This window comes from Mustela nivalis, assembly GCF_964662115.1.
Source record: "Mustela nivalis genome assembly, chromosome: 7".
NCBI lineage: Eukaryota > Metazoa > Chordata > Mammalia > Carnivora > Mustelidae > Mustela > Mustela nivalis.
In genome coordinates this window covers 116316264-116339339 of record NC_139026.1, presented here as the reverse complement: position 1 = coordinate 116339339, position 23076 = coordinate 116316264, and the positions used below count along the sequence as shown (strand labels likewise).

Sequence of the window (23076 nt, the reverse complement as noted above, 5' to 3'; positions counted from 1 at the left end):
TCTACTTTATATAAACATTGTTATATATATGTATGTTACATAAAGTTATATGTGTTACATGTATAGTCATATAAACATGGAACTTTTTACACATGTATATATTTAACTTTTTCTAGAAAAATTTCAGACTTAAAAAAGTTGTAATAATAATAGTACAACAAATTCCTATATACCCTTTACCTAGATTTACCACTTTTAAGCCAGTGTTTTTTCACTTTCTGCCCATCCTCTGATCATTAGCCTGTGTATTTTCTTCTGAATTGTTAGGGAGTACATCATTCCCTTTACATCCTTACTACTCTACTGTGTATTTCCTAAGAACGAGGCTATTCTCTGTATAACTACCATATTGTTATCAAAATCAAGGATTTAACATTTGCAAAATTCTTTTTATTAGTTATTATACTTATTACTGTCCATAATCCAACTGTGTTAAGTGGCCTCATAATGTCCTGTGTAGCATGTTTTTCTCTGGTACTGCTTTCAATCCAGGATCCGCGCATGGCATTTAGTGGGTATGCCCTCTCAGTGTCCTTTAATCTGGAGAGATCCTCAGCCTTTCTTTGTCTTCCATAACACTGACATTGTTGAAGAATATAGGGCCTGGTGTTTTTTGTTTGTTTGTTTGTTTTTAAAGGTTTATTTATTTATTTATTTATTTCAGGAGGGGCTGGAGGGAGGGAAGCTTCCAGCAGACTCTCCACTCAGCCTAGAGCCCAACACAGGGCTCAGTCTCATGACCTGACCCATGAGTTCATGACCTGAGCTGAAACCAGGAGTCAGATGCTTAACTGATTAGGCCACCTAGGTGCCCCAGTTTTTGTTTTTGTTTTTGTTTTTGTTTTTTAAACAAAATGCTTCTCATTTTGGATTTGAGTGAAGGACTTAGGAAAGCATTTGCAGCCAGAATTCTTCATGGAATGCTCCCTTGCGCTTCTTAGTGTTTCAAATCTGGAGACACGATATCCTTCTGGCTTCAGTGGTGATGTTGATTTTGATCACCCTGCCAGGTGCTGTCCAGATTCTCTACCCAGACCTAATGCCTTCCCCCTGCCAACCAATAAGCAGTCTTTGGGCCGTACAGATATCCTGTTGCCTATCTCCAACCCCAGATTTAGCATCTGTTGATCATTCTTGCTCGAACCAGTCTTTATATTTTGGTTGCAGAATGCTGATTTTCCAGCTCCATTGCTTCCTTCCCATGTGGCAGTCATCATTTTGCTCTCAGGGGAACCCTTTCTTCCCATCCACCCATTCTACCATCCATCCATCTTTAGTGTAGAATTCTGGATTTCTGGTTTTTCAGTGATTTATAGCCATTCCTGTCCTTAATTATTTTGATGCTCACATTTCCCTTGATTTGTCTAGTGGCAGTCTTTTCAAACTGGCTCTGTGTTCTTGTGGCATGCTCCAGCTTTTTTTTTTTTTTTTAAAGCACTCTCTTACTTTTTGGCACACTAAGATATTTCAGGCTCACCTTGTACCTCCTTGGGTCAGCCCTGAAATCAGCCATTTCTCCAGGGAGCCCTGATTTTTTTTTTTCCCCCACTGTGGTGACAAGACCATTAGAAACCCAGATCTAGACATCATATGTACTTCTTGCTGTTGGACATCAGTGCTTCTCACTGGCCCATTCAGCAAATAGCAAAGAGATGTTTAGAAATCATTTCTGCTGATATTTTAATTTCCAGTTCTGGTCCATTCCACCAGGTGTTTTCTTGCTTTTGGTTTTTAACTATTTTTTCCTTCTATGAAAAATATATTAAAAAAACCTTTATTGAGATATAATTTACATATCACAAAATTCACCCTGTTAAAGTATACAATTTAATGGTTTTTAGTATATTCATAAAATTGTACAACCATTACCACAGTCAATTTTTAGAATGTACTCATTACCCCAAAAAGAAACCTTGTATTCATTAGCAGCCATTCTCTGTTCTTCATCTCCCCTCAGCTCCTGGCAACCACTACTCTGCTTCCTGCCTCTACAGATTTGTCTCTTCTGGAAATTTCATATAAATCTCATCCTACATTATGTAGCCTTTTGTGACAGACTTCTTTCTTTAGCATGTTTTCAGGGTGCATCCATATTGACTTAGTTTATGTTAGAAATCTGTTCCTTTTTATGGCAAATACTGTTCCATCATGTGGCTAGGCCATATTTTATCTATCTGTTCATCCGTTGATGGACATTTGAGTGGTTTCCACCTTTTTGCTATTAGGAATAATGCTGCTGTGGACATTCTTGTACAAGTTTTTGTGTGGACATGTATTTTCATTTCTCTTGGGCATATACCTTGGAGTAGAATTGCTGGGATATATGACCATTCTATATTTAGCGTTTTGAGGAATTGCCGAACTGTTTTTCAGAGTAGTTGGTCTTTGGCTTTTCATATTGTGGCTGCAGTCCTATGACTTCAGTTTTAAACTCTGATCAACAATTTTCTTGCTTTTGGTTTTTAACTGTTTTCTCCTTTTATGAAAAATATATTGCAACTCTTACTTTTTTCTTCAAATCGCAACTCTTTTTTTCTTTACTTCCTTCTTTTATTTTTTAAACTTTTCCCAAGAGAAGAAATCACCTTCTGGAACCAGAAACATTTTTACCAGTATGACTATAACTGCATTCATTAGGAATTTTGAACAGACGATGCTTCAGAACAGGTTGGTGTAGCAAGAACACTTTATTAGGAGTTAGGTGGCCTGAAGTCTAATTGTTCTGACACAGTGCCACTTCGTGATGCCTGGTTCCTGTATGACTTGGTACAGTGCTTTGAGTCTGTCACCCAAAAAAAGGAGTGCTATTGCTTACCTCCCAGAATTGTCTTGCAGGATAGTTATGAATGGCAGTGGAGATAGGATATGTGTGGGCCCTTAAACATTTGCATTGTGCATATTGGAGCTTCTGCAACAGTTTCCTAATTGTGTAGAAGAGTGAACTCAAATGAACTGGGAAGGAAGCTTGAATTTCTTATATACTCAGACAAGTCTAACCTTTTTTAAAGATTTGTATTTATTTGACATAGAGAGCAAGTGAGAAAAGGAACACAGCAGGGCAAGCAGGAGAGGGAGAAGCAGGCTTCCCCCTGAGCAGGGAGCCCAACACGGGGCTAGATCCCAGGACCCTGGAATCATGATCTGTGCCGAAGGCAGACACTTAACAACTGAGCCACTCAGGTGCCCCAAGTCTAACCCATTTTTGAGTCTTTCTGTAAATAAAAAATGTTAAGACCTACATTGGATAAACATCCACCCTACTTTACGCCTAGCATTTTGGGATATGCTCATTTCCCACCCCCACCCTACCCCAGAAAATGTAGTGTGGACTGTATACACCATTGCATTTAAGAAATGAAGTAATAGAAAAATGTTATTTCAGAAATGAACCCCTTGTTTCGTTTGTAGCTGCAGAAGGAACTCAGGCGGCAAAAAATACACCCTATGCCAGTTGCTGTGCAAAAGCCTCCTGAGGGACTGCGAGGCCCGGGGCAGCACCACATGCCTTCAGTGCTATCAGGGAAATCTCTCCACCTCAGGTGGTGTCGGGCCTAAAAGATTATATTTCTGGATTTTGCTCACAGCCAGAAATTTAATGACAAAAGGTACTTCTCATTGAGAGTTGGTACACTGAGCCATAATAAAACCAAGCTTTGACCTGGGATTGAAGTACAATGTGAATGTAATTATTTTGTAGCGACAGCATGTATGACCCACAGTAGAGCAAGATTTGACCTCAGTGCTGGCATTTGCCCAGTTTTTATTCTTGAAATCCAATGTTGGTTTATTTTCTGCCTTCATAAATTAATGATTTTGTCTGCTTCTGTTCTTAATTCCATGGATGTTTGCTTTTCCTTTTAGTCTTTGAGAACTTGTAGTCTTTCCCTGCTCTAAAAAATTGATCCTGCTAAAAGCTGTTCAGTCTCCCTTTTTCTTTCCATGAATATTAGTTTGTCAATACCTTGAGATCAAAGATGAGGGGTCTTCCTTTTGTTTGTTCTGTTCTTTTGTCATTGTGTTTCTGAGGCCTCTCGTGGTATTGGAAGGATGCTAGTAGAGTTCTCCTTTCTCGTGGCCCTCCTCTCAGCTGTAAGTGCTTCTGCCCACTTGGATAAGTGGGTTTGTATGGACTTAGGTGTTGCAAGAATGTCCTTGTGTCCACTCCATATTGGCTGTGTGACTTGGACAAAAATACTTTCTTCATTTAATGAGGGAACTACCACACCCTGCCTTCATGGTCTTGGGACTGTCTACACATCATGAGTGTTCAGGTGGTGGTAGTGCTCTTTTCCCATCTGTTCTGTGTTCTTCCCACATGTATTTTGCACCCATCAGACCTTTAGTTAATTGTAATAAAGGAATACTAGAGCAAAGTTCATTTCTCTGTGCTCTGGGAAACTAGCTTTCTCAATGAAGGTCATGGTTTTAAAAAAACAAGGGAATGTTCATTTTTGGAGATTTGATTTGGTTTCCAAACTTTTACAACTTTTTTCCTCTAATGATATTATCTCATATTTTCTAATGCTTTATTTTTATTAGATCCTAACAAACCCTAAGAAATAGTAGGTCAATCTTGTCCAACCATTGAAAATGGGAAGTTAAAACACAGAGACCAAGTGTTATTAAGTGACTTAATAATACTCATTGAGCATGTCCATGTGGTCAGCACCCACGTGTTACCCTGGGATAGCCCTCACAGCACAACGATGAGGGGTGGATCAGCTCTGCTTATTTTACAGATGAAGGCATTGAAGATAGGGGAAGTAAAGCATATGGTGACCTTAAAATTTATTGCCCAAACTAGGACTCTTACTGGTTACTCAAGACAACAGGGGCAAACTCGGACTGTCCCCCAGGAAGCCGGGACGTGTCATCATCCTACTTAACTACCTTGCCCAAGTTTACATAACTAATCAGTGACAGAGCTACATCCTGAACTCAAGGCTTTCAGACTCCAGCCATACTCTCGCTTTACCTGTACTGGAGTATCTCGTACACATTAGTTCCCAGCAGGACCACAAGAGAGCTAGGACTTTGGCCCCTTTGTTTTGCCAGTCACTGTCTCACAGCAGTTTGTCCTGAGTGTGTCATTATTATTTCTCTGTCCAATGGCAAGAGCCCTTGGCTGTTCGCCAAGCTTGTTTGCCTGTTTGCCAGCTTCTTAATACATGGCACTCTCCTTTCTGGTGTTGGTAGGAAAGCATGGACTTTGGAGTCAGGCAGATTTGTTCACAAATGTGAATTCTGGTGTCTTACATTTGACCTTGGAAACATTACTTAATTTCTCTGACCTCCTTTGACTTACCTATAAAATGAGAATCCTGCCTGCCTTGCTAGGTGTTTGTGAGCTGTAAATGGACACATGTAAAGTATCCAGAATACTACTGGCTTTTATTTAATCGCTATTAAATAAAAGTTGTTGTTGTTATTGTCATCATGTCACCATTTAATTATATCTAAGTGTAGTGTATGTGGAAGGAAGAAGTGAGTGGTGACCTGGGGACATGAAGAGACAACAAATGTCCCCTCCCTGCAATGGAGAATCTCCGAATTATTTAAGCAGGGAGGGGACATGATCTGATTTGCTTTGTAGAAAGATCACAACATCAGAGGAAGACTGGTTTGGAGAGGAATGAGCCTAGAGACAGGATGGCTTCAATGGTAATGTGGGTGAGAAGTGATGGAGGCCATTCATATATACCAGTTAGTGGCTGGAGGGATGTAGAGGCAAATGCTTTTGAAATGTATTTAGGAGGTGGAATCAATGCAAGGAGACCAAAGGAAAGATAAAATATTTAAGAATATTTGTGGATTTCTGGTTTTAAGTCATTATAATTGAATGGAAAAAGAGATTCATTTGTCATTTGAGGTGTCTATGAGGAACATTTAGGTGGAGAACTCAGAAGAGGGGTTGGGCCAACGAAGAGAGATTTGGGACTCAAAGGAGAGCAGAAGGAAGTTGAACTAATGGGGCTACAGGAGGACCCCCTGGGGAGAGAGTGTACAGGGGGAAGAAAAGACTATCACCTTCCAGGGAGTTGAGAGAATTGGAGTCCACAAAAAGGGACTAGGTAGCCAGAAAGATAGAAGGACACTAGGAGAGCGCTCAGGCTGGAAAGCCCTCATTGCAATAGCAGCTGGGGGGTCTTTGTGAATGGGTGTTGCATGTGGAGTGTGAGCCAACTTCTAGAAAATTTGAAGAGGTGGAGTCATTTACTAGCCCTGGCCTGGAGAATGGTAGGTCTTCCACTGGGGGTGAGGAGGGCAGTGCGTGTAGGTGTTTGGCAGGGAGGAAGAAGGAGTAAAGTGAGCGGATACTGCCTCATGGCCTCTCAGTTCTTTGCAGTGCATGCTGCCTGCGGGAGCTCAGAGTGAGGCGCTGACAGAGGACCTGGGAAGGTGGGGGTTGGGATAGTTGGGGTCCAGTGGTGGTCTTATCCCTGTACCCCATTTTTCTTTGTCCTGCACTTGGATTTTGTGTGCCTGTGTGCATATGTGAGTGTATATTTACATATTTTTGTATCTGACAGACATCTAATTGGAATCACAGAAAGGAATGATCTCATTATTTGGGACACATGATAACTCTTCAATAAAATCTTCTTAAATACACGGTCCAACAATTGTGTGTTAGTGGGTCTGGCTGTAAATAATAGGTTATTTTATACTGTGGACATTATGTTAATAGGTGGACTAGATGATCTTCACTCCAGTTCTAAGGCTTTATGCCACGTATTTATTGCTTTGTAAAAGATACACTATTTGTAATTTGTAAAATATACACATTACAAAGATAAAAATTTTCATTTTCTTAAAATATTTTGAATAATAGTTTAGAGCATTTATTTCCTTGCAGTCCGTAATTGGGCTTTTCACTAATTGGACTGTTCTTTGCTCCCCCTCCACACAGTTTATGCTTGACATTACAGTATCTACTGTAATGTCACTGTAATAAGACTGGCCTTCTTGGTACCATCTGTCTGAGCCAGCCTACGAAACTGTTGTGCCCTTCCATTTCCAGTAAAACATTGTCTTAGGTATTTTGTTCTGTGTATTTCTAGTATGTTACAGACATTAGCACAAAAAAGCATTCCCATCACTTTTCTGGACATATTTAATGTTCTTATTTAACAGGGACTGATGTAATGCTTCTCACGCACTGGCCATGTTCTGAGCACATTATAAATATGACCTCATTTCCTCCTCATTATGCCCCTGGGAGGTAGGGTCTGCATCTTCATCTCTGTCTCACAGACAGGGAAGTAGAAGTGCAGAGAGGGAGGCTAAGTGACGCGCCAGCTCATGGCGTGAGTTCTGGCTGAGTCCGATTCACCTGTCTTCTTGACAGCTCTTCCCCAGGGCATCGTATGGCTGTGTAACTTATGAGCAAAGACTGGAGCCTAATTGGAAGATTTCATATATCCAAACATACACATGTCCAAGCATATGGACTTTTCAGAATCATGGGATGACTAAATTAATGTGGTATTATGTTAGATAATACTGAAACCGAGAACCATATATCTGGTGCACCATGCGCTCATTCAAAATACTGAACACATGAGAACACACGTTTCGGTGAAGTACATGTGTCTGTTGCTTCAGAGGCATCGCCAACGTTTCCCGCTGTCTGTGTTGCTGGACACACACTGGTGCCGCGCATCGGCATGTGCTGGTGCCTGGGCTGGCTCAGCCTTACTGCTGCTACACAGAACAGTTCAAAACAGAACCCAGAACAGGAGAGCAACCCCAGAGTCCAGAGCTTTTCTGCTGCAGGATTCTTTGATTTTTTTAGTGACATGGATTTATTTGAGCTTTTTAAATTTGAGCTTTTTAGTGACATGGGTTTCGGATCCAGAGAAGTACACGTTCTCTGAATCTTGTGGTCCTGACATTCAACAAGTGACTTCACACCCAAATGGTATTTCAGAGTGATGAGGCATCCTGCAACTGCAAATCTCTTGGTAACTCAATACTGAGGCTTTGTCTTCAAGTTAGACATTATTACAGAGTTTGAAAGCTTAGTTGGTGTTCCCCTGGCAAACTGTAGGGTTCTGCACACCAGCCCTGAGTGCCAGGAGGCTGTTGCGCTCTGTGGGACTCCTGTCCAATGAACCCTCTGACCCTTAGGGACTGTGTGTGCCAGGGGTGTGCCTGCCAACAGGCTCACAGGAGTTTCTAGATTGAAGGAGGGTAGATTATGTTCACCTGCGTGCATCTCTCATCTCCTCTCCTTGACACCCGTGCTCAAGTTTTCTTAGAGTAACTACTTACTCTTTGCAGTTCCCATCACGCTTTAATCCTGAGAAATATGTGTCAGAAGGAATAGTTGAAACCACACGAAACAGAAGTGAATTCTCATTGTACTTTTGCTTCATTGTTGGGGTTGTATCTAAAGTTATCCTGTGTCTCTAAAAATTCATTAACATACCAGTTGATTACAGAATTTTTGTGTTAAATGGAATACCTGTTGAGCTTTTGTTTTGTAGTAGATTTTAAACCGGTGAGGAAAAATTTCCTAAGACCTTTAAAAGCTTGCTGCCTGTATTAATAGCTGTCTTATGTTCTGAGTTTTTGATGTGTTTTATGTGACTTAAATATGATTGCTATAAGAGGTTAAGAAGAGAAAAAATTATTTTTAGTGCCTTTGGATTACTGTAATGAGAATGTTGTAATTTGATAGATGTGAAAATGCCATCATAAAATTGACATTCAAACTGTAACTTCAACTTTGCGAGTTTTCTTTGTGCCCTTTTCTTACCCAGGCACAAAAGGGTGTAAGCTTAAGAAGGAAAGCCTGAGAACTGAATTTCCTTCCTGACTTTGGTTATTTCCTTCTGACCCACATGCTATTTATAAACCAGTGCTAGGGAAGGCTATAATGTTTCAGTAGTGCAGTGCCCTCTAGCTGTGATCTGATGAACTGGATACTTGAAATAGTGACTTGCCTGCCATTTATTTAGTTTTGAGGGGAGATTCTGTTTATACATTGGTTTTACATTTCTCAGGCTATTGCATATTTTCATAATTTTATTACAGAGGAAACTTTATTAAAAATGAAGTAAATTTTCATTTGGTCTGTGATTAGCTTTGAGGCTTCCTTTACATTTGTAAAGTGTGGACACGGGAATTTGTTGCTGGTGGGCACTCGAGGCAGGCAGTTTTATTAGCACTAAAGGGATTATTTGCATCAGTTGCTGAAAATGCCTCTTACGCTGTCAACACAGCACCAGGCAAATGGAAACTTGTTTGGGTGATTCGATTTTTTCCCCCCTAACTTGCTTTTGAATAAGAACTATCTGGAGTAATGTCTGCTAATCACATCGCCCACATATTGGCAAAAATCTACTTAGTATTCAATTAGAATATCATCAGTGTATAATTTAAATTCTCTTTTCTTTACCAGTATGTTTCAGAAGTAGTTTTCAGTGCTGAGGTGCTTCAAAGAGCTCAAAGTTTATACATTTGTGAAAGAACCAGTCATAAGTTGGAACAGACACTACCTGAAGGCCATCCATTGGTTGTATTTTCAAAAGTGTCCAATAATCTTCTTCTTTAAAATATGTTTCACCCCTAACAAGAAATACTTTTTTCTTTATAACTTCACCTCCTGAAGTCAAGCTGATAAACCAGAAGATCTAAATTTACATTGGTTGCATTTTCCATGACCTCCAAATCAGCCGCACTCAGGAATAAAGAAAATGGGTATCAATGGGTCTTTGCCTTGATCTCGATGCATAAAACCAGGATGCTGCCTTGATTAGGCACTTTCACTGATGTAATGAGCAGTGTACTGATTGTTTCACATGGGCCTCAGGGTTAGGTGATTTTTGTGGATTTTGCAACACACTCATCGGTGCTTGCTTGTAAGAGAGTACTGTTCTCCTAGTGAAGGAGGTTTGGGACTAGCAATGGTGGTGGTGACTTTTACATGTAGAAGAACAAGGGATTTCACTGTACAAAGAAAGTGTTTTTGTACTGTTCTTGATGGTGGTAGTGATATTTCTTGCTAAAACATTTTCCTTCTGTGGTCTGATATCAAGTTTAAGGGAATGATGTTTCTTGGAAGAATTGTGAGTCCCATTTAATTGTCCTGTCTTGTTGCCATTGTTTTCTAGCATCCTCCAGGACAAATAGCGAGGAAATACAGCTCCTGCTCCACTATTTTCCTAGATGATAGCACAGTCAGTCAACCAAACCTCAAGTATACAATTAAATGGTGGGTATACACATTTTTGCTTGACTGAATGCTTTTTTCTGTTCCTTAACCTGACAGCTAACTGGTTGGTTGTGGGGTCTGGAAGTGGTAAGACTGGGCTGGAGGACAGGCCTTTGACTATTGAGGATATCTGTTTAAAAAGTGATTTTGGTAGTTAAAATGTGGGGTGTCCAAAATATTTGTGTATATTACCATTTACATAAAAGACCAGATTTAAAAATTATTTTAAATGTAGATGAGAACATGTATTTGATTTCTGCCTCCCCACTTTTTATTAAAGCCATCCTGGAATAACTCTACTAACATTTTACCTTTGAAATAAAGAGGGGCTTTTGCGGTCCCATTTAAGACTCAGGGCTACAGTAGAAAGCAGGCCTGACAGTGAAAGTGTATTTGCCCAGAGTTGAGAAATCTGAGTCCTGATCTTGGCTCTTTAGCAACAGGGAGGGTTTGGGTAAGACACTTCTCTTTGAAACCTTGTTTTAAAGAGGGGTTTAAGGGGAAAGGGGAGTCTTCGGGCTTCCGTTTCCTTATTTTAAAATGGAAGGTAAGAGGGATGGAACACTTTTTTCTTGTAATGTTCCCCCATTAGCATTGTGATAATAATGGCCTTTGACAGAGATCGCAGAAAACCTGATGTGCTGGGGGTCTGTGGTCATCATTTCAACTGCAGAAAACCTGGGGTATTTTATTCTATATGTGTTTAAGAAATTACACATTTAACAACAGGCCAAGTTAGTGTATGATGTAAGTGTTTAAATTTCTAAATAAGAGGTATTCTTTCATTTCAGTGGGCCATGTTTTCAGGCTTAGAAGCCCTATTCTGAGTGTGGCCATATGTAACAATAAATCACAACCTCCGTCAGGCAGCAGGGACTATGTCAGTCTTCTGCGGACAGCAGCCACTCCAGGTGCTGGAAGATGGGGCCACTTGGAGGGATGCTGCCTTCTGTCCTCAAGGGTTGCATGTTTTCTAAGATCTAAATAGAAATGCAGCTTCTTCCCTTATTACCTTGGCATTTTAGGGCATGATAAATGGTGAGTGGGCATAAACCCAAACAGTCCATGTTTGTGGCTGGGAAGTGGTTTGCAGGTCATAGCCTTTGGGGCACGGTTTACTGCCAGGAAATAAGAAGTGCAGCACTTCTTGGGAGTATTTTCTAGAGTAAATCATTAGTGATTGTGGAGAGGCGCGGAAAGCCCTGAGGATCTATGTACCATGTAGCTGTTGGCGTCCACACAAGTTCCAGAGAGCCTGGAATGAAAGCTGCCAACCTCTCTAATCCTGGGATCCTCTTCAACGGGAGGGGAGGCCAGGTGGAGCAGAGGGCACCTTCACTTTCAGGGCCAGTGGGAGCTCTTGGGATTTACACATGGATCCAACTCAGTTGTTCAGTACTTCCCCCTGGATAACTGAAAATGACCACTGGTTGTGACATAGACACTTAGGAGCCTGGTGGGAAAACTGGCTAACACTTAGATATGTCAGTGTTATATAAGTGTTATATATAAGTTATAAATGTGCTGCTGTGCAAATCAGTGGTTCGAAGCTCTGGTTACACCTTGGAGTCCTCTGGGAACTGGGAAGTAAGCTGATGTTTGATGTCTTGCCCTGCAGATCTGGGCAGATCTGGTGTCTGGATTTTTAATACCCTCCCTAGGAGATTCTAGTAGTCAGCCAAGTTTGAGAACTCCTAATGTAAGTGGACAATTGCTCTCCCCTCCCCCACCAAAGTTCACTCGAAACTTTTAAATTATAGGTTAATATATGGAGAAAGGAGAGCTAAAAGCTGGCCCAGTTAAAGAGTAGACTGTTGAAACAAAACATTTAGTGTAGATACTGTGACTTCCCTGATCCAGAAGACATGTTCTTTGCACCACCTGAAATCCCTTCAGTCAGTAGTTCATTTATTTGTATTTTGGACCTGGGACCCGGGTGGACCCTAACCGAGGTAGTACCATCAAAATCCTTCCCTGTAAGTGCCTGCATCCCATTTGGCTGTGTCGTAGTCAAGGAGCAGAAGAGTAGAAGACGTGGGTGTTAACAGGCCTGGCTGAATGTTAGCCACGTCTTTGATGGTGTAAGGGGAGAGGGATACTCGGAAGGAGTCGTGTCAAAAAGCAGGGTAGAAAGAAGCTAAACCCGAATGCCCTCCTATTCTGGAACTCTGCCTGGAACTTAACCCGACACCTAACTAAAGGAAACTCCTGTTTTCCTTTTTATGTTTTCCCTAAATCTAAGTTCTTTTCTCGGTCCCCTTTCCTGGGACATTAAAAATACCAAAACCATTAAAACTCTTGAGCTTCATTATGGACATGGTGAGCATCTGTGGGCTGAACTTACTTCCTGAAAACCAAGTATGACCTTGTTTCTTTGAGAAAATCCTCTGACTTCTAACCATCAATTTCTAACTTAATTTTTTAAAAGAAAACTCTTCTGTAAAATGTGGGCTGCCAAAGGAACAAACATATTTTCAAATTCTAGTTGAGGAATGCATGGGGGTCAAGTGCTGTTCTAACAGTGAATGAAAAGTTTTAAATGTAACAAGTTTGGGTATTCTGTGCTTATTCTTCTCAGAGGCATAATTTCTTTTTTGAGAACTTGAGTTTCCCATCTTTCCCCTAAATGCCAACAGCTGTGTAGTATGAATTTAGCATTTGCTAACCAACCCCCATGCCTCTGCAGCCGACCTCCATCTTCCCTTCCAAAATCCTATAACAGGCATAGGAATGATGATGAGTGAAAAGGGTCTAGGGCTAGTGGAGCCCCATGCACAATAGCGGCCAAATCACCCATGGTCCTTGGCCTCTGAAGGTTGGAGAGCAGCTGCTTGCCCGCATGCCTGCACCCCCTGCACCTCCTCTTTGCTGCCGGAACCCACCATCTCTTGGTCTTCAGAGGTTTCAGGATTGTCATGCGCTTTGCTGATTGAGCTCTAGGTCAGAGGATAAGTACAAGGCCAACAGCCACAAATCTGTTTTGTTTTCTTCATCAGGAAAATAGCATTTCTTTATTCCCAACCGTGTGGCAAACACAGTTGAGCAAACCCTTTGGTCCAAATATACCTCTGGTTTGACCCCAGCCCATCTTTGGTGAGATATCACCATTTTCTGAGGATGTAGCAGAACTGACCAGGCCTCCAAAGCCCAAAGTGTGGGATTGATTTTCAGCTGACTGCCCCGTGCTTCCCACAATTACTCCTTTCATGATGACCAACTAAACTGGCCAATGGAGCTGTGCTGTATGTGAATTCTGAGCTTGGCTTTCCTACTTTTGGGGATATCATCTCGAGTGGAAACTGTCTTACATTGTGGCTCTCTTTTTCCTGAAGATCTAAGGCCATGATGACGTCCAGTTTTGCTTTTGGCTTAGGAGATTCAGAAGATAGTGACCTTGGGGCCCTGAAGATTTCACTCCATTTGCAGAAGCAAAAACACCCCTTGAGTTGAAATTGTGCTAGGGTAACAACTATAATGATAATGAATTTTGTTTTTAGAATTTTGGTTGAAATAACACTTTTATATATTTCATTTGGTTATAATAGCTCTGTAATATATGTTGAATTGTCCTAATTTTGTAGGTAAGGAAATGTAGGCTCTGGGAGGTAAATGAACTCTAATAAATGAAGCAGCCAGGTTTTAAACCCAGTTTTTTCTCCCTATCCAGAAATACTTTTCCTGTGTCATGCTCCCTTATAGAGGAGGCAAGAACCATTTTCTTCCTCAATCAATTGAAGTGATTAAACTAGTCACTACACCACATCCAGTCGTATGAAACATCCGTTTAAATCTGACATTAGATTAGAAAACAGTTATCATCACAGCATGACTATTAAATGAATTAAACAGCAATTTCTTCCCTTTTCCCAGAGGCAACATGGTAGCACGAAAGGGCCCCAAACCACTGTACCAGTCAGAAATCCTTGGTGTCCAGTGTCTGAACCTGAATTTTTCTCACTTATGAAATAGAGTTGATAACATCTACTGTTTTTCACTACTGGGCTGTTAACGTATGCTTGAAAACTGTATAATTTTTATTTTTTAATTCTGAAGCCCTTTCACCCCAGTTATAATTCCTTTGTCAGCTTGGACACTCTTAGGAGAAAGAGAATATATTGCCATTTGCTCAAGAGGACTTTTAACACTTAGCTGAAATCCTATGAATGAATATGCCCAGAGAGAGAGAGTGCCTTGGAAGATGAGAAGTTTCTTGTCATTGTCATAGGAAGTCATAGGGAGCCTTTGAGCTGTTTGGAGTCCAACACTGAGTAAGCGGATATGTTTTGGATTGAACCATCCACCTGCGTCCTGTGCCCTGGATGGTGGTTTCTGTGCTCTGAGTACCCAGAGCACAGTCTGATGCAGCTAGTTAGTGAAATTCTTAGAAGCCTAAGCATAAATTCTGTTTTCCTCAGTAAATTCTGAAGTAAACAAAAGTAGTGGAATGATTTAGACAACTTACAGAAGAGGAAATTAAAAAAATATATAGGCCAGTTAACATGAGTAACCCTGCTAACTTAATAGGTGGTCATAGGAACTCACACTGAAAACAAGCGCACTTCTTTACCTCTCTGGTTAGAGAACCGTTTTTCAAAATAGTCAAGGTAAGTGTCAGCATGAGGTTGCAGCAGACACTGGTGGGGAAGTAAACCAGCATTCTTTTTCTGCAAAAATTGGTGGCAGTGTATGTGGGGAGCCTTACAATTATTAATGACTTCAGATTGGATAATTTCAATTACAGAGTGTTTCCTTATGGAAATAATATGGTCCCGGGTTGCACAAGTACTTATCTATGAAGGTATCAATATGGTGTTAATTATAATTGCAAAATACCAGACACAAGTGTTGAGTAGCAGGGCAGTAGTTATTCAGCAGCTATACAGTGGACTGTAAGCAGCCATTTAAAGTCATGTTTTTAAAACATATTTTAATGGCAAGAAAAATATTAATGAGGAAAAAGTAGTATGCAAACCTGTTTATACATATCATTTATAGATAAGAATAGATATCTTTTTTTCCTTTTAAGGATTTTATTTATTTGACACAGAGAGAGAGAGCACAAGTAGGCAGATTGGCAGGGAGAGGGAGAAGCAGGCTCTCTGCTGAGCAGGGAACCCCATTTGGGACTTGATCCCAGGATCCTGGGATCATGACCCAAGCTGAACGCAGACGCTTTACCAACTGAGCCACCCAAGTGCCCCAAATAGGAATACATACCTATACCTATATATCTCAAGCTAACAGTAGTCATCTTTAGGCAGATGGTTTACTTTTTTTTTTTAATATACCTTCTATATTTTCCAGAAGTTCTACAATATGAATATAACACATTTTTAAAATCAGTAAACCATTATTTGGAAAAAAATATTCAGGGGAGGGGAGTATCATCATTAAATTAACATCTTTTAAAATGTAAAATAAAATTTTAAGGTAGTGTTAAAGTAAGAGTTATAGGGATTCCTGGGTGGCTCAGTTGGTTAAGCGTCTGCCTTTGGCTCAGGTCATGATCCCAGGGTCCTGGGATTGAGTTCTACATCGGACTCCCTACTCAGCAGAGAGCCTGCTTCTCCCTCTCCCGACTCTGCCTGTTCCCCCTGCAGCTCTCTGTGCTGTTGTCGTCTCTCTGACAAATAAATAAATAAATAAATAATCTAAAAAAAATATCTGGGGGGAAAAAAAAGAGTTATAGTTCTATTTCAGTAAGTGAATGAGTAAGTTAGGTGGATTGCCAAGAGGTTATTGATTTAAAAGGAAAAAAATCCCAGCAAACCACTGTGGGTGATACTCACATTTTTAGGTAGTTATAAAGAAACTATAGTTTTTCTAAATTAGGAGGTACTAAGTTGGAAATTTCCAATGGTATTTGATTTTACAAAGTGCCAGCATTTTACAAGTGAAGAAAGCTTAAAATTTCAAGTAGAAAGAGAATTTGTTTCTAAATACCTCTTGAAGTTTTTGTGTTCCTGGAAAAGATTTAATAGTTGGAGGGAATGAGTACAAGATTGACTTCCTTTGGAGAGTGTGATTTCTTGATTAGTGTTCTGAATTAAATAGGACTATTCAGTTGAATTGTTTGACTTTTACTTCAGTTTATATATTTATGGTCAGAAAGATAATATATAACATCTTGAATATGCTTACAAAACATTGAACCCTGCATTTTATTTTACAGTGTAGCTCTCGCAATATATTACCACATCAAAAACAGGTATGTGGATGATTAATTTTGTGCTAAAAACATTACATATTATCTCCTATATTGTTTCTCCTATTTTTTTCCTCTTATGTTCTAGTTGCTTCAGCCTTTGTATTCTTAACTTATGTTGTCATGGAATTTCTAGAATTAGTTTAATTTACCAAAACTTCCCAGGTAAGTGCTGAACTGCTTGCCGCTCAGTCAGAGGGAACCAAATGGGTGTTCGTGTTTGAAGCCAGCAGAACTGGCTGATAATGCCCAGCTTCCTTTTCACTCTTGAGTTTCTGTATAATTTGCTTAAACAGTCTTTCTTTTATAAACTACTATTTTAAAAATTTACTATGTGCTACTTCAACACAAGAAAAAATGTTTATAGTTTTAAATGAGAGGGAACTTCGGTGTAAATTTAGATGTAAACTATTTTAATGTAGTAGAAACCTTCTCTCTGGTAGAAGTCAGATGACAATACAGATGAAGGAGGAGCCGGCGCAGTGAGGTGCTGTGGTCTCTGTGGCGCCCAAGTCAAGGCACTGTGCATCCAGTGCAAGTCACCACTTTTGATGGCATTTACTGGCCTTGTAACAACCAGCCATTCTTTTAGAGATGTATGGATTACTGAGTTAAGCTTTTCTACACATTACCTCTTGTTTTTCAGTATAAAATCATGAAACTCTTAATGAAGTGTTTAAGTTAAATGTTGTGAAAAGTTCAAATTAATTTCCAGGGCAAACTGAATGTTCATTTTTACCCTTGAACTTCTTTCCTTTCAGCTACCATATAGTGATGGTTTAAGTTATATCCATTAGCCTTTGTTGAGAAGCAAGATGTTTAAAGAAGTTTGTCACTTGCATAGATTTGGTTCATTTGAAAACTCAGAAAATGAAAATCTAGATTTTTTTTTTTTTTTTTTTTGCTTAGGTTAATTCAGCTAAATATGGTTTATAACCTTCATTTCATAGTTTTTAAACAGAAATGATTAAATATTGTACACAAGAGAGATTATTTGTGGATAACCAGTAGCATCTCTGACATCTAACATTGACTTTAGTTTTTTGAAATACGTTAAATCCAAATGTATTTTTATTTTATTTTGAGTGACATCCTTGCAGAAAGTAAACTCCATTTTCTCTTATTTTCCCCACCAGGGACCCAGATGGAAGGATGCTCTTAGATATTTTTGATGAAAACCTTCACCCTCTTTCGGTAATCTCTTCCTTCTGATAGTGTTTAATTATTTCTCTTCTGTTTTTATTGGGTGGCCAGTCATCTGAAAACATTTCCTTCCCCAGAAATCCGAAGTGCCACCAGATTATGATAAACACAACCCAGAGCAGAAGCAGATTTACCGGTTTGTTCGGACACTGTTCAGTGCTGCTCAGCTGACGGCCGAATGTGCCATTGTCACCCTGGTGAGTGCCTTCCCAATGACCACAGCCATTCTCTAGATGACTGGAGTGGGTGCAAACAGGGAGTCTCACCAGGTACCCTCGGGAAACTACATCTTCGCCTTCAAGGTTGTCTCCCCCTCCACCCCGGGAGAGTACAGAATGGATGTCCCAAAAGGGGAGTGTGAAGTCTGTTCCACCGTCCCCACCTAAAGGCAGTTGTAAAATCACATTCAAAACCAATGAATGTTGAAACATTAAATGCACATAAGTAAAACCTTGGGCTAAAAGGGAAGTAAGAAGGACCAAGGCCACTTACTCCCTACTAATGTCCCGGTTTCCTGTTAAACCCTGCAAAGGTTTTCATGACATTAAGAAGATGTGATGAACACATACATCCTCTGTGACTCCCATTATAGGAAGAGGTACTATATGTTGCTGCCTTCTTTTTTGTGATTTTTGTGTCAATAATGTGTTTGTAAGATAGAGACAACATGGACGTGTACTTTAAGACACACAGAGATAAAAATCTGTAATCTTACTTAGATTCTTAAAACTTTAGGGGCTATTTAGGTCAAATCTCATTTGGGAAATAGATGGACAGTAGAACCCATTCTCGCTGACCTTTTATTTTACCTTGCATGCAACTCAGATAAGCAGTTAGCTGTGCCTGTGAGTGAGCCCTCCCAGGGGGAGAGCAGAAAGCCATTCCCTGTTGCCTCTGAGAAGAGATTGTTCTGTCCACTAGAAAGTTTACAGGCCACCCAAGGATCCTTTGTATCTCTGCTACACTAAGAGCTTTATGCCCTTCAGCTAATTCAACAGTAAACCTGTTTGTTTATTCATTCAGTGGTTTGTCGTTTGTGTGTTCAGGCTTTCTCTCACTGAACTTGCCACCTAATGGGTAAAACAGACATTGAGCAAGTAATCATTGGGTATTTGGAATGATAATAGCTCTTCGGTCCTATGTGAGAAGTGTATTTATGGCTTAGTTGTTCACCCAGTGGATTTCAAGCTCTTATAAAAACATGCAGCAGGGAAACAGAGTTGAAATTGTTGTAAAGGGAAAATGGTGATAAAGAGAAAAGGAGGGTAAGAAAACCAGATGAAACCACAGATGAGATTCATACTAAACTTTCATGCCATGATGATTTATTTTGAAGCTGCTGCGGATGGAACATGGTGGGGATTTTTTTTTTTTTTTTACCTTTAATTCTTAAGAAAATTATGACCTGACTGTGACCTAATTGTTTAGACTTATTAGCATGAAGAGGTTAGTGTCCTGTGGAGGACAGTGGGCTGAGATTTTAATCCCTGCCACTCCCAGCTTTGGCGGAGATGTTGAGAGAACATCTAAAATGCATTCCATTTCCAAGGGTGACAGGGAGGATTGGTTAATTCATGTCTTTGGAGTGCTGTAGGAGTGGTACATTTTTGTCAGTAATTATAACTACTGAAATCTTCACTTGTCCTCTTAGATAAACTGGTGCTTAGCAGGAGATTAGCTTGTATTGAGGTCTTAGTAGTTCCAGCCTAAAGATAAGCAGCTTTGGGGTCCTGTGTGGTGGGTACAGCACTGCAGACTGACCCCCCCGGCTGCTGCTGTTGTGCTGCTGCTTGTGAGGCCAAGAGTCAGCCTGCATGCCTGTGGGCAGAAGGCGGATCTGTGCGTGTTCTGAGCTAGACCCTTGTGTGATAATTCTTCCCTTTGCTCTGTCCCTTGGAATTGGAAGCAGCCATTCAGAGCAGGTTCAGTCTGAGTAGACAGAGAAGCATTAACCTCTGCCTTTCTACTGGGCATTCTCTTGGCATCTTGGCATGCTGCCCAGGAGGAGGCTGATGGTCGGAGGAGGCTGGTGGTGCAGGGAGGACAGCAAGTTAGCTGTGGCCCTGTTGCTCACAAGGAGCAAAACTGCAGCCTGCCTGTGGTAAGACGGCTTCCAGGACCTTCAAATACTCAGAACCTAGTTACTGCAAAGCAAGTATTTCATAGCTTAATTAACTTTATTCTAAAAGAGTCACAGTAACTTTACATCACCAAATGTATTTTTTTAGCCTAGCAGAATATTGGGAAATCTCTGCCATTGATATTGACGCATGAGGAAATTAAAGGGGATAGGTAACTGAAATGGCTCTTTGCTGATTTCTGAGAAGTTTTCACTTGGGGGCATTGTGTAATATTCCCACCCAAAGCTGTGGGGAGCCAGGGTTGGGTGGAAGGCCATGGTGCCCAGCTGCCCCTCTGTAGAGCCCGTCCTTTCCCTCAGGGGTTATTAGAGCTGGGTTAAACTTAAAGCTGTGAACAGACAGCCATTTCAGTCCCATGTGTGATGCTTGGATAACAAAATACAGCTCCCTGTCAAAGCCAGGGATTTTGACTATAAGGATGAGAAACCCACACAAAGAGGCCAAGGCAGGAGATTTATTGGAAGGTTCAGGAATCCCATATATCTGTGTACTCACCCTCCAGCAGGTTCCTCTATCCGTCCCCTTTCTGGGGCTGCCTCTTCTTGTTTCTGCTCCTCCCTTTGGGTTTGCAATATTGAATTTCAGGTTGGCTTCTGGCTGGTTGGACGTGGCAGGGAAGTAACTGCCCTAACCTTGACTGTCCATCACTTTTTCACTGAAGGCCCAACACTGGCTAATTCAACCTCTTGTGTTTAGTTCAGATTTTGGAGAGGGGGTGAATTTTGATTGGCTTTATCATTGACTAACCCAGTTCCTTTGGGTCAGATGTTTACCCTTAGAGCAGTCATGACCCAGAGGTGATAGGACAGAGGGGCCCAGGGCTCTGTCCTGAACCATTGTTTTTCTTACTCTGTTCAGAACCTTCAGTGGTTCCTCATCTTCCTCAAGAAAGACACCGAGAAGGCCCTTATGTAACCTATAGCAAGGTTAGGCCACCTTTCATTGCAACTCAGCTGCCTCTCTTCATACCAGTACCTGACTTGGGACTTTGGCATGTGACACTGCTGCCTGGAGTCCTCTTTCCCAATAGGCATGTGGCGCCACCCTGCCTTCCTTCAAGTCTTTGCTCAAAGGGCACATCCTCGAGGCCATCATACTCTGAATTGTAATCTCCCTCCTCCCCCACATTCCTTTCTCATCATTTCCTGCTTTGTTTTTCTTCATAGCACTTGTCACCAATTAACATTTTTTATGCTTTACTCATTTATCTTATTTTGTTTATACGTTCCATGATTAAGAGGTTTTAAAAAAATCTTTTTGTCGTTCTTGTTCACTGCACTGTGACCAACATCTGGAACAAAGCTGGGTGCCTAATAAATATTAAATATCAAAGTAAGTGTAGAATAACTGCCTACTCCTGAGGTAATTGAAAGTGGTATTGATGTGCCTTGCACTTCGCCTGAAACAGGGGGAGCGTTCAGGAGTTACTTGCGGTAGTCTTCTCCTACGCTGGGAGTTTTATAACTTTAAACTCTATTCTGCTATTTTGCTTAAGGTATTAAGGTAAGCTTTCTGAAGGGAGGGTGGCGAAGTCATTGGCCTGGGGACATTGCTCAGCCGAGCCCCTGGGTGTTGCTTATAAGGTTGGTTCTATCTGGAGGGCCACAGTGATGGATGATGGGAGAGAGGGAGGAAGTTAGTAGCTGATAGAGAGGAGTCGGGCATAAAGAAAGGGGGAGTGGAGAAGAAATGAGGATGGCAACAAATGGGACTAACCAGACAGAAGATGTATTACCTTTTTATTAATTTCTTCTTTTTTGCGGCTTTATTGAGATATAGCTTAGCTTACCATAAAATCCCCTTATTTAAAGTAAGCACTTCAGTGGTTTTTTGGTATCTTGTGCAACCATCACCACAGCCTAATTTCAGAATATTTTCATCATCCCATAAAGAAACCCTTTAGCAGCCATTCCCCATCCCCAGACTCCATTCTAGACACAGATAACCCCACCAATCTATTTTCTTTCTCAAGGGACTTCCCTATTCTAGACATTTCATAGAACAGATGGGTACAATATAGCCTTTTGTGACTGGCTTTTCACTTAACGTAATGTTTTTAAACATAATCAGTTTTGTAACATGTAGAGTATTTCATTCTTTTTTATTGCTAAATAATCTTCCATTTTGTTTAGTCATTCATCAGTTAATGGACATATGAGTTTCTGTTTTTTAGCTATTATGAATAATGCTACTGTGAACATTTGTGCACATTTTTTTTTTGAGTAGGCATATATTTTCATTTCTCTTGCTATATACCTAAGAGTGGAATTGCTGGGTCATATGGTAAGTCTTTAATTTTTTTGAGGAACAGTCTGTTTTTCTGTGTGGTTGTACCATTTTACATTCGTTCCACTTGGCAGTTCCGTAATAGGAGGGTTCCAGTTTCTCCACAAAATATCCTTGCCAACACTTGTTGTTGTCTTTTTTGATGTTGGCCATTCTAGTAGATATGAAGTGTTGAGCATCTTTCCATGTGTTTATTGGGCGTTTGTTTATCTTCTTTGGAGAAATGTCTATTCAAATTCTTTGCCGATTTTTAAATTGGGTTGTCTTTTTATTATTGAATTGTAAGAGTTCTTTATATGTTCTGCCTTAAAAGTCCCTTGTCAGGTAATGATTCACAAGTATCTTCTCCTATTATCTGTGTTGTCATTCACTTTATTAATAGTATCATTTACAATTTAGGTTTTTCATTTTCATAAAGCCCAATCTGTATGTATTTTTTCTTTTGTCTCTGTGTTTTTGGTGTTGTATCTAAGAAACCATTAAATAACACAGGGTGATGTGATTTGCTCTGATGTATTCTTTTAGGAGTTATGTAATTTTAGGTCTTATATTTAGGTATATACATTTAGGTATGATCCATTTTGAGCTCATTTTTGTGATGCAGGGCTCCAGATTTATTCCTTTGCATGTGGATATCCAGTTGTTGCAGTGCCATTTGTTGAAGAGACTGTCCCTTTCTCATTGAATTGTTTTATAACTCTTGTCAAAAATCAGTTGACCATAAATGGGCAAGTTTATTTCTGGACTTTCAGTTTTATTTCATTGGTCTGTTTGTATTTCCTAATGTCCACACCATACTGTCTTGATTATCATAGCTTTGTAGTTGAAGTTAGAAAGTTTTAACTCTCAGGGCACCTGGGTAGCTCAGTCGGTTAAACGTCCGACTCTTGATTTTGCCTTAGATCTTGAGATTGGGCTCTGTGCTGGGCATGGAGCCTGCTTAAGGTGCTCTCTCCCTCTGCCCCTCCCCTCACTCTCCCACTCTCTCTCAAAAAGAAAAAAGGGAAGTATTTCTCTGAATC

General features: G+C 40.4%; 1 protein-coding gene across 5 annotated transcripts in view; it reads left to right on the top strand.

The window, feature by feature from the left end:
• Positions 1 to 23076, top strand: part of CCNY (cyclin Y) — a 305603-nt gene that overhangs the window by 249591 nt on the left and 32936 nt on the right. For all 5 annotated transcript variants that reach the window (XM_082739759.1, XM_082739760.1, XM_082739756.1 and 2 more), the window contains 4 exons: positions 10119 to 10219; positions 16392 to 16427; positions 17561 to 17618; positions 17705 to 17824. In XM_082739759.1, the coding sequence (XP_082595885.1) occupies positions 10119 to 10219; positions 16392 to 16427; positions 17561 to 17618; positions 17705 to 17824 (315 nt within the window). The remainder of the gene's footprint in view (positions 1 to 10118; positions 10220 to 16391; positions 16428 to 17560; positions 17619 to 17704; positions 17825 to 23076) is intronic.